We start from the raw sequence: 14,069 nt of genomic DNA, 5'->3' as shown, positions 1-14,069 counted from the left end.
GGTTGCTGAGCTAGTAACAAATCTTAGAAGCAGGGCAATGCTTTGAAAAGATGCACTCTCAATAAATATATTTATCTTTTCAAATGGAATTTACTTCCATTTGTAAATCAAAGCATTCATCAGGAAACTGGGGAAAACAAAACATACCTTATGATGCCAGTGTCCCAAAAAGCCCTGAGCTGTTTCATGTTGAAAAATGACAGTTAATTATTTAAAAACAGCACATGGGGGAGAATTACTTCCAGAGGTTTCAGAAGTGCATTGTGAAGTGCACAGCTAAAAGCATGAGAATCTGCTCTTCCTTGAGCAATGCAATTAATCTACTGAAAACAAGTTCTCCTAGTTTCTATCAAGTACAAAAATACACAGTATGGTAGAGTCTGCAATTAATAATCTTTCTACTTCTGTTTTCCAGGTTCTGCCTGGCTATGAGAACATCTATTTTGCCCATTCTAGCTGGTTTACATATGCAGCCACACTGAGAATATATAAACACTGGAACTTCAATATAGCTGATCCATACACTAGTACCAGCCGTGTCTCGTTCAGCAGTTACCCAGGTAAGCTCAGGAAAACCAAAGCAATGTTGATACCCAAGATGGCATGGACCATCTTCCTGCCTTGCAGGTGTCTTCCCTATGGAGACAGACTGAGAGAGTGTGGGCTATTCACTCTGGAGAGGAGAAGGCTCTCAGGAGATCTTATTGTGGCCTTCCTGTATCTTATGGGGGCCTATGAGAAAGCTGGGGAGGGACTTTTTAGGGTGTCAGGTAGTGACAGGACTAGGGGGAATGGAGCAAAACTAGAAATGGGTAGATTCAGATTGGATGTTAGGAAGAAGTTCTTCACCCTGAGGGTGGTGAGAGACTGGCACAGGTTGCCCAGGGAGGTGGTGGAAGCCTCATCCCTGGAGGTGTTTAAGGCCAGGCTGGATGTGGCTCTGAGCAACCTGATCTAGTGTGAGGTGTCCCTGCCCATGGCAGGGGGGTTGGAACTAGATGATCCTTGAGGTCCCTTCCAACCCTGACAAATCTGATTCTATGGAAAGGGTAACACTTCAACAAGCACTGGCTGCTACTGAGAGGACAGAATGTTGTCTTTAATTTTCTGGCTTGAACATAATGTCATTGTTGTTGTCTTTTGTTGTTGATTAATCACATTCAGTGCTCTGAATAGTACTGGTTAAATATTCTACCTCTGGCACAAACATGCTGCTTTGAATTCTGCTTGTGTAGTCTGCAGTCATCTCAGCTCTTGAATTCCTCACTTTGCCTACAGCATGTGCATGTTTGGTAATAAGTTTTGAACGTTTCTGTTTGCCACTGTGGCATGACTTGTGCTGTAATGGGATTATTAGAGAGCATCAAAAACCAGCCTTCTGAAAGTGTATCAGCTTCTTTGGTGCTGGGTTAGCAAACCTTCACATTGGGGTTTTTTTTTTTCCCCCCACACCTCCCTCTTCCAGCTTCTCTCTAACCTGTTGCAGAGGAGAGTAAATTTTCATGTTTACTGCATGTGTTAGTAATATAATGAGACAGAATACTGCAAAGCTCCCTTGGGAAGATAAGTACCATGTAATGATCTTATTTCCTGGAAGAAGGCTACAAATTTCCACTGAAACATTAACTGCTGGCAGAAAATATGTACTCTTGCTAGTGTAGCACCAGGAAATGTGAACATGGAAAACCAAAGCAAATCTGAGGCTGTAAGAGCGAGTTAGCATTCCATAAGCTTTTGAAGGTAGAATTTCCAGTTCAAAAATACCCAAGCATTCAAGAATGTTCATAACGTTTCAAAGTGAACTATGTGCTGTGGAAGATGGTCTCATGGATTCACAGATTGCACTGAGTTGGAAGGGAGCTTCAAGAATTATCTTGACCAGCCTCACTGTGGTGCTCAGGGCCACCTCCAGCTAGATCAGGCTGCTCAGGGCCACCTCCAGCTAGATCAGGCTGCTCAGGGCCACCTCCAGCTAGATCAGGCTGCTCAGGGCCACCTCCAGCTAGATCAGGCTGCTCAGGGCCACCTCCAGCTAGATCAGGCTGCTCAGGGCCACCTCCAGCTAGATCAGGCTGCTCAGGGCCACCTCAAGTCTGACCTTGAATGTCTCCAGGGACAGGGCCTCAACCACATCCCTGGGCAGCCTGTTGCAGTACTTTACCACTCTTACTGTAAAGAACTTTCTCGTTCTGATGAAGTTTTCTTGGTTGATGATTTAAAAAGATGCTTTGTTCAACTGCTGGGATTGCCTTGCTACAAAGGCAAGGGTCCTTCATGGCAGCCTAAGACTGAGACTGGAAAACTGTTCTGAAAAGCAGTTGCATTCACTGCATGTTGAAAGCAAGTCTCTTTCTGCAGGGTTCTGATCCTCCTCAGCAACCCTCAGGAGTGTAATGTTTTCTGACAGCTGAGATTTTTGCTTTGAGGAAGAACTGGAGGTTTTCTGGTTGATGCCTGTGAAGTGTAAAGCCTTTGAAGAGCTTGGGTTATCTCCCATTCCCTTGGAGACGTTGCACTTGCTTGTTGCAAGGGATTTTGGCAAGGCTTCCTAACCTGGTGAAGAGCCAAGGTTGCTGTCTGAGCTGTGTTCATCACCTGAATGTACAAATGTTTCCTGGACCCCATAGCTTGGCAGAAATACTGTGGAAGGTGCTGCTCTTCTCGAGGAGAATGTGGCTCTGTTTTGCAACTGTTGCACGCTGCATTGTGCTGCAGACTTGAAACTGGGAATCAGGATCAGCCATGGAGAGCATTTAGTATTTTATTTTTAGTGGGTGTCTATGGTGATGTCTCTGGGTTGTTCCTCTTGTGGATTCTTTGTGTAAAGTGAAACAACTCTCCTGTTTTGATGAGGCTGATAAATCATAAAGGATACCTGAAAATCAGCTCCTGTGATGCTGAAGTGGTTGGGATCTGTTCACTCCTGTACAGAATCCCAGTGTGCTGCCCTGAGGCTGTTGAGGTCTGCAGAGATGGCTCCATTTAAAAGCTTGCTTGTGCTGGGTCAGCTCTGAGGGAGTGATTTTTGTGAAATGCACTTCTACCAACAAAACTGAGTTAGGACAGTTGCAAAATGTAGTTCCCATGGTTACAATGAAGTCTGAGAGACCTGTGGTACATGTAGTGTCCTCACTGGCTGCCTAATTACAGGATCCTACCACAAGCACTGGACAAGCATGCTCCATGGACTGCAGCAGCTGTGGGTGTAGTTCACAAACTTGCAGTTTTCCAGGGGATGAGTAACTTCTAAAACATAGACCTGGTAATGATCTAGGGACATCACACAGGAAGGACAGAACTGCCAAATTTGTCTGCTCCTTGCTGTGGTGAGATGAATTCAGGGCATCTGACCAAGGAATCTGCAAGTCCTGGCCATGGTTCAATTTGATAACTTCTCTCTTCATGCAAGTTCCCACTCTTATTCTCAGTCCTGATAGACACCTAAGAACCAGTAAGAATGGCCAAGCTGGTAAGCTTTCCTGATCCTTTTGGAGTCAACAAAGAGCATTAAAGACAGGTGTTCTTGCAGAACTTCAGTGAGGTCTGAGTCATTTAAAAGATTTCTGTTGTCTAGTAGATTGGATATGAAGTAAAACTCTTCTACTGTCCCAAAGCTGTGTCAGAAAAGCTCCAAGGAGTCATTTGCCTTCTCAGAAGAAATGTGCAACTCCTCAGTTTCTCCTGAGGATACAGAGTGAAATTGTCCAGATGATTTACTGAATTTCAAAAGACAGGTTACTGCAGAAATTAGTATTTGTTGTGATTCACAGGATCCCAGACTGTTTGCTAACCATGATGCATGTCAGTGTGTGCATTATGATACAGCTAGAGGGCCTCACGCTTCCTTGCACCTGCTGTGGCTGAGCAGGTAGGAAGGCAGGCAGGAACTGTGGAGTCTGTCCTGCAGGGCTCCCCAACAGTTCTCCACATTCCTGCCAGCATGCTCAAGTGTCCACTCTTACAGTATGTCCTCTCTCTGCTGCTTTGTTCCTTTCAGAGCAGCAGTAGTGCTACAATGGCACAGTCAAGTGGAAATAAATGGTAGTAGCAATCTCTTTTTTTGCAGCATGATTTAACCACTTGCTGCTTCTTTCCACACTCATCCTAATCCTTGCTTGAACTGCTGGTTCATAGTCTTAGCTTTCTGTTCTGCTGAAATCATTTGTGCAGAGTTGCATATAGAGCAGAGAGCTCTGTGAACCTCTGGAAAGGAGGAATGTCTCTCAGCTGAACCTTTGGGCACCCCTGACTTCAGTGTCTTGTTGAAGCTCTGGGCATAAGTACTTGCTTCATGTGGTTGATGAATAATGCACAGCAGAGAGCACTTAAATTGTACAGACACTTTATGGTTGCTCACAAACGTTGAGTGAAGCTGAGGTCATTTGAGGGGGTAAAAAATGTGATGACAGAGACTGGGTAGGTGCTGTGTTTGGTAGGACATAGTAAAAGATCAGGGAGAAAGTCCCCACATCCCCATTTCTCCCCCACCCCTGTCATCCAGTCACTGCTTTACACTGACATTGAGGTATTCAAAGAAATTAATCCAATTAACTGATGAAATTTGAAGTTTTCCATGGACTGCAACCCCCAAGGGTTCTGTCTGTTTGTGGACATCTTCTTGAGCAGTTACTTTTGAACCTTGTTTAAGAAAGGGAGCCTACCCTCTGCTCCCAGGCACTCTGGTTTGGGTAGTGACCTGGGCTGAGCCACAGTCTTGCTAAGTTATTCTGATTTTAGCTGCTCAAGCATAACAGTTGAGAAGAACTTTATTGCCACTTCTAGTCTGCAGTTGGGATCTTGCTTGATCGAGCCAACTGGCTCCATGTCACAGCCTATCTCGATGGATGGCTGTATGTGTGCTGCTAGGGCAGGGGAGAGAAGCAGTGTGTGCCTTGCTTTGAAATAACCTGGTATTAGTGCAGGGTTAGGAAGTGCAGCATCATCCTTCCCCACAGCCTGAACAAGACCTAGGAGGAACAGAGCATGAAAAGGGCAGTAGCCCTTTTGTTCAGAGACCCAGCTTGCCTGTGAGGTACTGCCAGACCATTTCTTTCTTCCCTGCTCCCTGCAACATCTGTCTAAAATGTGGAGGGAAGCAGAGGTTAAGTGTCTGATGCACTCTGGAGATGAGAGGCCTGAGCTATAGTGTGGGATGTGCTATTTCTTAGTGCCTGGGAGAGGTCTGCAAGTGGAGGAAGACAGCTAGTGGGAATTGAGTCTGGGCATGAGCAGCAGCTGCTGCTGGGACTAATTGTGAGAAGACCTCTCCATTTCCATCGTCAAGTGTGTTTATAGCCCAGAGCATTGAACAAACTTCTCAGCTGGGTGCTAGTCTCATCCCTGTGAGGTATTGGCTAGACCTCATGTCTCTGACATCCAGCCTGCAATGCTGACCCTTTCTGTACCTGACTGAGCACAATGACCTCCTAAAACACCAAACCAGCTGCTGTGATCTGGTTCAGAAAGCAGCAGCCTGCCTCCTTAGAACAGCAGCTGCCAGGAGTGTGTCACCTCTCACACGCTCTTTGGTGTGCTGACTCTCTGGAGAACACTGTGGCTCAGATTTCAAAAAATCTTTGGCTTTGTTTGGCTGATTAATATTGTCATGGTGAATGAAACTCCAAACTCTGCAAACTTCACTTTTCCAGTAGTGACTGGAAACTGATTCTAAATGGCTCAGACCCAGACAATAGAATCTGAAGTGATTTTTGCCTGTGTCTGTGTAGGAAGGGTTGGGTTCATTGGAGGAAGGGGAAAAAAAGGAGAAAAAAAGAAAAAAAAAAAACTGTTTGAGAGTTGTTAATAAAAAAAGGAGATGAGTTTACAGGAAAAGTAGGAGAACCCTACAGTGAGATAGTAGTTGATGTAGAAGACATTTTCTACTCCAACACATTCTCATATATACTTGGGCCAAGGGTGATACAAGAGCACATCAGATATCTGCTCATATCTCTATCACCCCCATTTTATTTCTGTGGATGTCTTTGCCCTGGGTAAACCTGGTTATGTGTTTTAACTTGGGGTGCCTGTGCCTTAAGTCAGAATGGTGTATGTTGCCTCAGAATAATTAGGCCAGTAACGGTGTATCGTGGATTATAAAACACAGCAGGATAAACCTTGGTAATTCCCAAGGCCCAGAAGGAAATCTCCCTGTTTCCATCTCAGCTGGGTTTTGCAATGTGTTTGAATTAGAGTCCAAACTTCAGAGTTGTTCCTTGTGTTGATGCTTGTTCAAGTTGAGTTTTTCTTTTATCTTAGCTGTTGATTGGGGGAAAAAAAAAAACCCAAACCCCAAACTATTTGTTTTGCTTTGAAGTAGGGCACTTGGCATTGGAACCCACATGGGAATTGGTGTTCAGAACAACTGTTTGACAATTTTACTTCTGTTTGGGCAAATGCTTGACTTGTTATGCAACAGTTTGTTACTGACCTGCTGACCATATCTTTGTGTAAAGTAGGCTGGCAGAGCTAGGTTTGGAGTACCCTGATGCACATTATTGATACTCTTTTTCTGCCTCCAAGAACAAAATACTTGAAACTACAAGTCTCCAAGGTGCTCTGCTAGCTCTGTACTGATGTATTTTTTTAGAACAAGTATTTTTTTCCCTGCATCTGTTCTGATTTGAGAACTTGAGATTTTAAAGAAACCTTGCTGAGGTGGGGCCCTTAAATGTTACTTTTGCTTGAAGGAGGTCTGACTTTTGATGGAAGCCCAAGAACAGGAGGCAGAGCTGAGTTGTCTTTCTAGCTGTCATGGGTCAATGGCCTTAATGTGTTTGCAGAGTGCATCAATAAAGCTGCTGTGGAAGATTTCATATTGGAACTCAACTGTTGTTCTGTTATGCATCACTTTAGCAGCTTGTACTCTTTGGAGAGTGATACCATTACAAACTCATTAGCAAGAGACTAGCTTCTGGATTATTTCCTCATCAGGAGCTCACTTAACAACCTTTCTTCCCCAGCTTGGCAGCCCAGTATCAGCTGGGGAATCTCAAAATCAAGTTATTTCTGCTTTGTGAAGTAGTCACCATGCTATCCATGGCATTACAGCTGACCTTGCAGCTCTGTATACCCCCTCCTGGCATGGGATCTGCAGTTGGACATGGTTCTGTTGGCATGTAACCTGGAAGGGAATCTTGCCCAGAGATCCATTGCTGTGTTGAGTTTGCAGGGCTGATAGCCATAAACCCCCTCAATACCTACTCCTCTTTCTGACATGTTGTCAAAACTTTTCTCCCCTATAAAGAAGGCTGATTTATGATTGAAGGGGTGCCTGTTTCATGGAGATGCTTTTAAGAATAGTTAGGCTGGAAAAGATTAAACTAGAAGGAAGATTTGTGGCATGATTTACTCCTGAAGGGATTAATTTGAAGGAGTACTTTTTGTCCTTGCAGAGTAGAAATCTAAAACTGAAGCTGATGGATGAAACTGTGGAGTTTGTACTTTTGGTTTGTTTTTTTTTTTGTTGTATTTTTTAAAAGGAATTTCTTTGCTGGAAATAAATACTGGGCATTTACAGCATGCAGTCCTCAGCATAAGACAGCTTGACATAGGAAGGAGAGACTTTGAAGCTTGGGTGGAAACAATAAGCAAATGCTCTAGAGAGAGAATTTGGTTGTGTGTTGAAAGCATGACAAAGGAGAAGCTGTGCTGACAGGTGGGCTTAAAGACTTGCTGAAATCACCACCTCATCTTGAATATTGCCAGTTTGATTCCAAACACACGCACATTAATTCATATCCTCTTGGCTTCTCTCTGTTCTGTGAATTCACAAAGATAACAGTTTTTGCATTATTGCTGTTTAAGGCTTTTTGATGTCCCTGGATGACTTCTACATACTAGGCAGTGGCTTGGTGATGTTGCAGACCACCAACAGTGTGTTCAACAATACCCTCATGAAGCAAGTGGTGCCAGAATCTCTGTTTGCTTGGCAGAGGGTCCGCATTGCTAACATGATGGCAGATAATGGCAAAAGTTGGGCAGAAATCTTCTCCAAGTGCAACTCTGGTAAGTGCCCTCTGGTATGAGTCTGAGAAAAAAGGATGTGTCCCCTCTTCCCTCTACCCTTTTCCTTCCCCCAGCAGGATGTTGAGCTGTCTCTTTTGCTCTCACACATAGGGACCTACAACAATCAGTACATGGTGCTGGACCTGAAGAAGGTGAAGCTGCAGAAGAGCCTTGATGATGGTGCATTGTACATCATCGAGCAGATCCCGACCCTTGTGGAGTATTCGGACCAGACGAGTGTTCTCCGCAAAGGTAACAGCTCCTGGAGCAGCCTTGTCGGCAGTGACCAAAGAGAGCTGCTGTGTGAGCTTCCCTGTAGGGCTGAACCCAGCTCCTGGCCTTGAGCACAGTGTGGCCACTTATTCTGCCTTGGTGAGATGGGAGGCTGGGAGGGGAAAGGCAGGGCCTGCAAGCCTTTTGCTGGGAAGTTTGGTGGAGGTAAATGATCTTAGTACTACTCTGAGCCTAAGCAGGGAAGCCTCTGCAGGAGGGCTGTGGCTGCTTGTGTGTTCAGACTGCTGCAAGCCTGATCTGAGCTGTTTTGCAGGATGAGTCCTCAGGGTGGAAGTCTGGGGGCGGGTTGCCAGGGTACAGTCTCCAGTGGTGTTGTACTGGGAGTCAACCCTGGTCATGCCAGTGACTATCAAACCAGTTTGATGTGTTACTCCCTGACACAGTGCTCAGGCAGTGCAGCACGGATAATGGTTTTTTCTTTTCTGATACAGGCAAGAGCTTTCAGCTTTCCTAAGTGATTAACAGATTGATTTTTTTTTTTTTTTCCCCCCCTCTGGCAGGTTACTGGCCTTCATACAATATCCCTTTCCATAAAAAGATTTATGATCTCAGTGGGTATGCAGCATATGTTGTGAGGTATGGCATGGACTTCTCTTATGAGCTTGCTCCCAGAGCAAAAATCTTCCGTCGAGACCAGGGCAAAGTGACCAACTTGGAAGACATGAAGTACATCATGAGATACAACAGTAAGTTGTGTTTGTGCTGTGGAGCTGATCTCAATGAAGCAGTCTTACTGTTCTTGGATTACAGTGGGAAGCTGCAGCCTCACACAGGGATCAGTTATGTTGCCCTAGGTGCAAAGTACACACAAAGCAAAAAAGGAAGCACAAGCTTTTTGTTGAAGTAGGAGACCAGGCTGAAATTACCCTAGCAGCAACAAGACAGGGTTCCTTCTAGAACAAGGGCCCTTGGGCTTACTCTTTGACCTTTCCAGAGAGCTTCTGACACTCCCAACAGACTCTGTGCACTGCTGTTACTTAATACATCTACAGCCTGTCAATCTTGAAAGCCTTAAAGCCTAAGCAAGAGTCAGGTCAGATCAGACCAGAGAATTCAGTGTAAGGCTTCAGGGCTTTTTTCCCTATTCAGGCAAACGCTCTTTGGTAGGTAATGCTCAGCTTTTCCCTGACAGGGTTCTCCTGAACTGCATTAAACCCACCTCAGTTAACTTCTGGCTAACCCCATCTATAAGTACAGATAGTTTTAGATGCTATATTTTTATTCCAAATTATAGGGAGCATGCTGATTACTGGGCTTGGGGCTTAGGAGGCCTCTCCCAGGGTGGGGTATTGCTACATGCTCATGAGCAACATGCTCATAGGTTGAGGCTTGTCCACCTTCTCCTCCTAGCTTGCAGCTACCACAGTGGGTATTCAAAGGCTTTGCTCCTTGCCCCTTCTTTTATTCCAGGACAGGGAAACAAAGGCTCTCACTGCTGCACACCTTCCTTCCCTTCCTCTTCTGCTTTTTCTCTTCTGACAATGTTCCTGCAAGCTTTCATCATGTGGAGTTGGAGGGGTTTGTGGTCAGAGTTTGGCAGGAGTGTCCCTGGGATGCAGAAGAGCTGTATGGACACAGAGAGCTGCATAGACTTGGATTAGGAGCTTGTCAGCTTAATGTCTTAAGCACTGACTTCTAGCTGGTACTTGGAACATAGGAGCAGTGAGACAGATCTGTGACTCTGCCAGCACACTTAACATAGCTTTTAGTGGCTTGAGTGCTTTGCATCAGCTGTTTTCTTTGAAGAGACCACCTCATTCCTTCTCTGCCCACCACATTTCTTCCCAGACTACCAGCAAGATCCTTATGCTGAACACAATCCTTGCAACACGATTTGCTGCCGGGAAGATCTGAATCCATCCTTTCCAGTGCCTGCAGGATGCTATGACTCCAAGGTAAATTACCTTGATTTTAGTATCTGCTGAATGTTTGCTGCAGCCTGGGTGTGCTCCTGTCAACTTGTAGCATATTCCCCTAGATGGGTTTGTCTTCCTCCTTTTCATGCTGGCCCAGTGCTTGGGCAGATCCTGAGCTGTTTTTTCTGCATTGGAGTCCTATCTCCTGTCCCTCAGTCCAGTACTGGCACAGTGGCAGAGGATACAGTGGGAGGTGTGAGGAAGAATTAAGGCACCATGGTGGCCTTGTGGTGTTTAGGGATTACACCCCAAAGCCTTGCAGCAGGAGGAGCCTGAAAGAAGGCTGAAATGAGTCTTCACATCGCTGGGGAAGGTGACTGTGGTACAGACTCAGCCCTCCCATTCACAGGGACTCTGTGGGTGTCTCCCCAGAGCCCACAGGGATCTGTTTTCATCCTCATTTTAGTTTTACCTTTACAAAAACCTGCCTCTCTAGTGAGGCACTGAGCTCCAGGGCTCCACCTTGCTGTAAAACTGCTGTGATCAGTTTATTAAAGGTCATGCTGCTTTCTGAGGGGATGCAGGAAAATCCTTATACCTGCTGTTCTGCAGGAAGCTGCAGTTTTTCTAGGTGGCTTGTTTGATGTTTTCACTGTGAGGGGCAGCTGTCCAGCCCTGGCCTGCTGGGAAGTCATACAGAGGTTTATCTTGTGGGGTCCAGCCTGCTGCCATTCTGGGTTATGAGCTTGGTTGCTAGCATGGGTCCTGTGGAGGCTGTTTTGGCCTTGCTGGTGCTGTGTGTCCAGTCAGCTTGCCCAAGCCCAGGACAGCTGCCTGCTGTAGTGGCAGGCAGGAGCTCCCAGAGCTGGTTATTACAAGATGAATGTTGAAAATTGCTGGGCAGAGGCATCTGGTAAGGGACGAGTAGGTCAATGCATGCTGGCTGTGGTGCCTTTGCCAGAACAGTTAAGCAAGGGGAATAGGCTAGGGGGGAGGACAGGGGACCTAGGAGCATTGAGGGAAATAGCCCAGAGTGGAGACAGAAACCTGGCAATTAAAAACACTAAAGGAATTTTAGTGCCTCTGAGTTTGTGAGGATGGAGCAGGCTGGAGCCCACTGAAAGAACTGGGCAGTCTGCTGCCTTCCTCCTCTCTTGAATTACCCTGACATGCCCCAGGGGACAGCCCAAGTGCTTACCACCAGCAGAGCTTGGGTCAGCCCTCTAGGCTGCCTGCTGCAGCTCCAGCCCTTTTGGAGACACACAAACCCCGGGCGGATTGTCTGGAGAGGTGCTGCTGCTCTCACCCTGGCACAAGGAGAGCTGCTTGAGCTTGTGCTCTGCTGGTGCCCTTCAGGGTTGGCTGTTCTGTGGCTGAAGGTGCCTCGGTGCAAGGCAGGGATGCTGCCTGGCCAGCCTGCTTTGCCCCATGCTTGCCTTCTTTCTGATGGAATCTCCAGGAGCTGTTCCTGTGCTGGGGGATGGGTGCCTGTGTGCCACCGCGCACCGCTGGAGCCTGACCTCTTGTCCTGTGTTACAGGTGTCAGATTTCCGCCTGGCGTCAGCCTTCACAGCCACTGCCATCAACGGCCCCCCCGTGCAGGGCGGGCTGCCTGTCTTCAGCTGGAGGCGCTTTAACGCCACCCCACACCAGGGCCTGCCAGACTCATACAACTTCAACTTCGTCACCATGAGGCCAATCCTGTGAAGCCAGCATCAATGTTCCCAAATGGATTTTTTTATTTTTAATGGAAATTTTCATTCCTGTGTATAATAAATGGACCTGGGTGTCCACAACCCAGTGCCTTACCTGCCTTCCCCTGTCCTTCCTGTTAGGCACTTTCTACTCACCTCTGCCTCCTAGGTGCAGCCCAGTGCACGTTCTGCTCTTCTGAGCTATTTTGGGTGGCTCTTCCTCTGACTGGGATTAATGTGAGACAGGTGTGGCACTGCTTACTGGTGATCTGAGCCAGCATCACAGCTGTTCCAGGAGGAGGAGTGAACTGCAGTTCCATCAATGAGAGCAATCCGTCTCTGGTAGCAACGTCGGACCTGCCTTCAGGGCTGGACCAAGCCAGGTGGCTATGCTATGATTGTGGTGGCCTTAACTCAGTGCATCTGATCTGAGCACTGCCTTGCTTCTTCTCATGCAAAATGGCACTAGCAGGAGGAAGTCCAGGCTGTGTCCTCTCAGGCAAGTCAGGGTGGCTGTTGGCTGCAGGCTCTGGCTTTCAGTGGTGTTTACAAGATTTTCTGTGCCTCATCACAGCAGCATGCAAGGATTAGGTTGTGAAAGGTAGTGAAGGGATGTGCCTGGTGATTTCTGAAGCCAGCTTGATGCTTTCAAAAACATCCCCCCCACATGCCCATGGGGGCAGCAGGGAAGGAACTGTGTGGGTCCATGAAACAGAGCTCTTGCAGATCAGCCCATTCAGTGACCTCTTGGGCTGCTCCCTCAGATGTGGAATGTAACAGATGGCTAGGGCTGTATTACTCTTAGTTACCTCTTACTGAGGAGTCCAGTCCCTGGGCTGGTTGGTGCTAGATGTTACACATCATTAAGTCAAATGAACTAAACAGAGCTTCCTCCATGGCCCTGGTGGCCCAGCAGTGCACTGCTGCCCTCTATGAGGAACGAGCTGGGTGAGGTTTTTGATCAAGCCCCTGGGGTTTAGGCTCCTGTGATGGGGCCAGGAGTGAGTTACTGGGGTAAGGATGAGTTTGTACCTTAACTATTTGGCTGTCAGCAGTAGGGCCAGGAGAAGAGAGAAACCAGAAGTTACAGCAAAGCTTTTGCTGTGAATGAAAGAATCCATGCAGGGACTTTTTTTTTTTTTTTCTGGAGGAAGAGCCAAGGGTGAGAGGCTGGAGGGAACATCTGAACCAGATGCAGGGGTAGGAGAGCACTGTGTAAAATGACTGCTGAAGCTCACTGCAGAGCTACTTTTGCTCTTCATTGGGTAAAATTCACTGAGCAAAAGCACCCAGGTGTGGTACCCACACACCCCAGCCTGTGTCACTGTATGTGGACCAGGGCTTGTGCTAGAGGGGGACCAGTGTGATGCTCCCTTTACTCCTACCCCTGAGGTTCTCTGTCAGTGAACTTGTCTTGCTCACCTACAGCCCCTGTGTAGCTTCTTGTTGTCCCAAGCTCTGTGCACAACACTTCCATGTAGTGTTGTGCAATTCCAGGCACCCTTCCTTGCCCTGTTCCAGATGTGCTGAACCTAGCATGACCAGCAGCATTTCACAAGCCTGGCTGTGGTGGGCCCTGGCAGCTTGAAGTGCAGGGAAGCTCTACCTACTCTATCACTTACCTTGTGAAGGTTTTTCCAAGTCCTGTGGTTTTAAACTTCAGGTTTTCAGGCTTGGCTGGCGAGGAACTGAGTTGGTGGGGGGGAGGAAGAGGCAGGTGCTTGTGCTCAGTCTCTCTTGCAATAACAATACCCTCTGCTCAGTCAGTATGGAAAGCCTGCAGAGGAAATGAATCCTCCCAGCAGGCCCACCAGCATTACCCCATCTTATGCAAGCTTTTGCTTCCCTTACCATCCCCTTGTCTGAAATCCAGTAACAAACTCATCCCTCCCAGTTCATACCCTGCAGGACCTCAGCTCTCACAAAGATGATCTGTCCCCAGCACCCTCAGCCCTTCTAGCTGGAGCCTCCCATGACGACCTAACCAGTGCCTGTCTAGGCAAACACTACACAACACTCAATGGAAAACCCAACTTCCTTTCTTGGTCAGTGTCCTGGTGTGGTGCTGCTGGGTCAGATTGCAGCTTGGGCCATTCGTGGTTGTTGGGTTTCTCTTTGTTAAACAGCAGAAGCCCCAGTGCTCCACCTCGCTGACTGGAACTAAGCACAGATAACTGAAAATGTTACAAACCCAGCGGTTTATTTCAAAGTATAAATT

General features: G+C 47.0%; 1 protein-coding gene across 1 annotated transcript in view; it reads left to right on the top strand.

The window, feature by feature from the left end:
* Window positions 1-11,885, top strand: part of PLBD1 (phospholipase B domain containing 1) — a 36,146-nt gene extending 24,261 nt beyond the window's left edge. Inside the window, exons 6-11 of the mRNA XM_054386941.1 lie at window positions 416-560; window positions 7,807-8,007; window positions 8,119-8,259; window positions 8,802-8,987; window positions 10,090-10,196; window positions 11,697-11,885. Coding sequence (XP_054242916.1) covers window positions 416-560; window positions 7,807-8,007; window positions 8,119-8,259; window positions 8,802-8,987; window positions 10,090-10,196; window positions 11,697-11,864 — 948 coding nt within the window. The 3' untranslated portion in view covers window positions 11,865-11,885. The remainder of the gene's footprint in view (window positions 1-415; window positions 561-7,806; window positions 8,008-8,118; window positions 8,260-8,801; window positions 8,988-10,089; window positions 10,197-11,696) is intronic.
* The last annotated feature ends 2,184 nt before the right edge of the window (window positions 11,886-14,069 follow it).

The sequence above is a fragment of the Indicator indicator genome, chromosome 14 (assembly GCF_027791375.1).
Source record: "Indicator indicator isolate 239-I01 chromosome 14, UM_Iind_1.1, whole genome shotgun sequence".
NCBI classification, from domain to species: Eukaryota; Metazoa; Chordata; class Aves; order Piciformes; family Indicatoridae; genus Indicator; species Indicator indicator.
The sequence above is the reverse complement of the archived record's forward strand: the minus strand, read 5'-3'. Positions and strand labels throughout refer to the sequence as shown.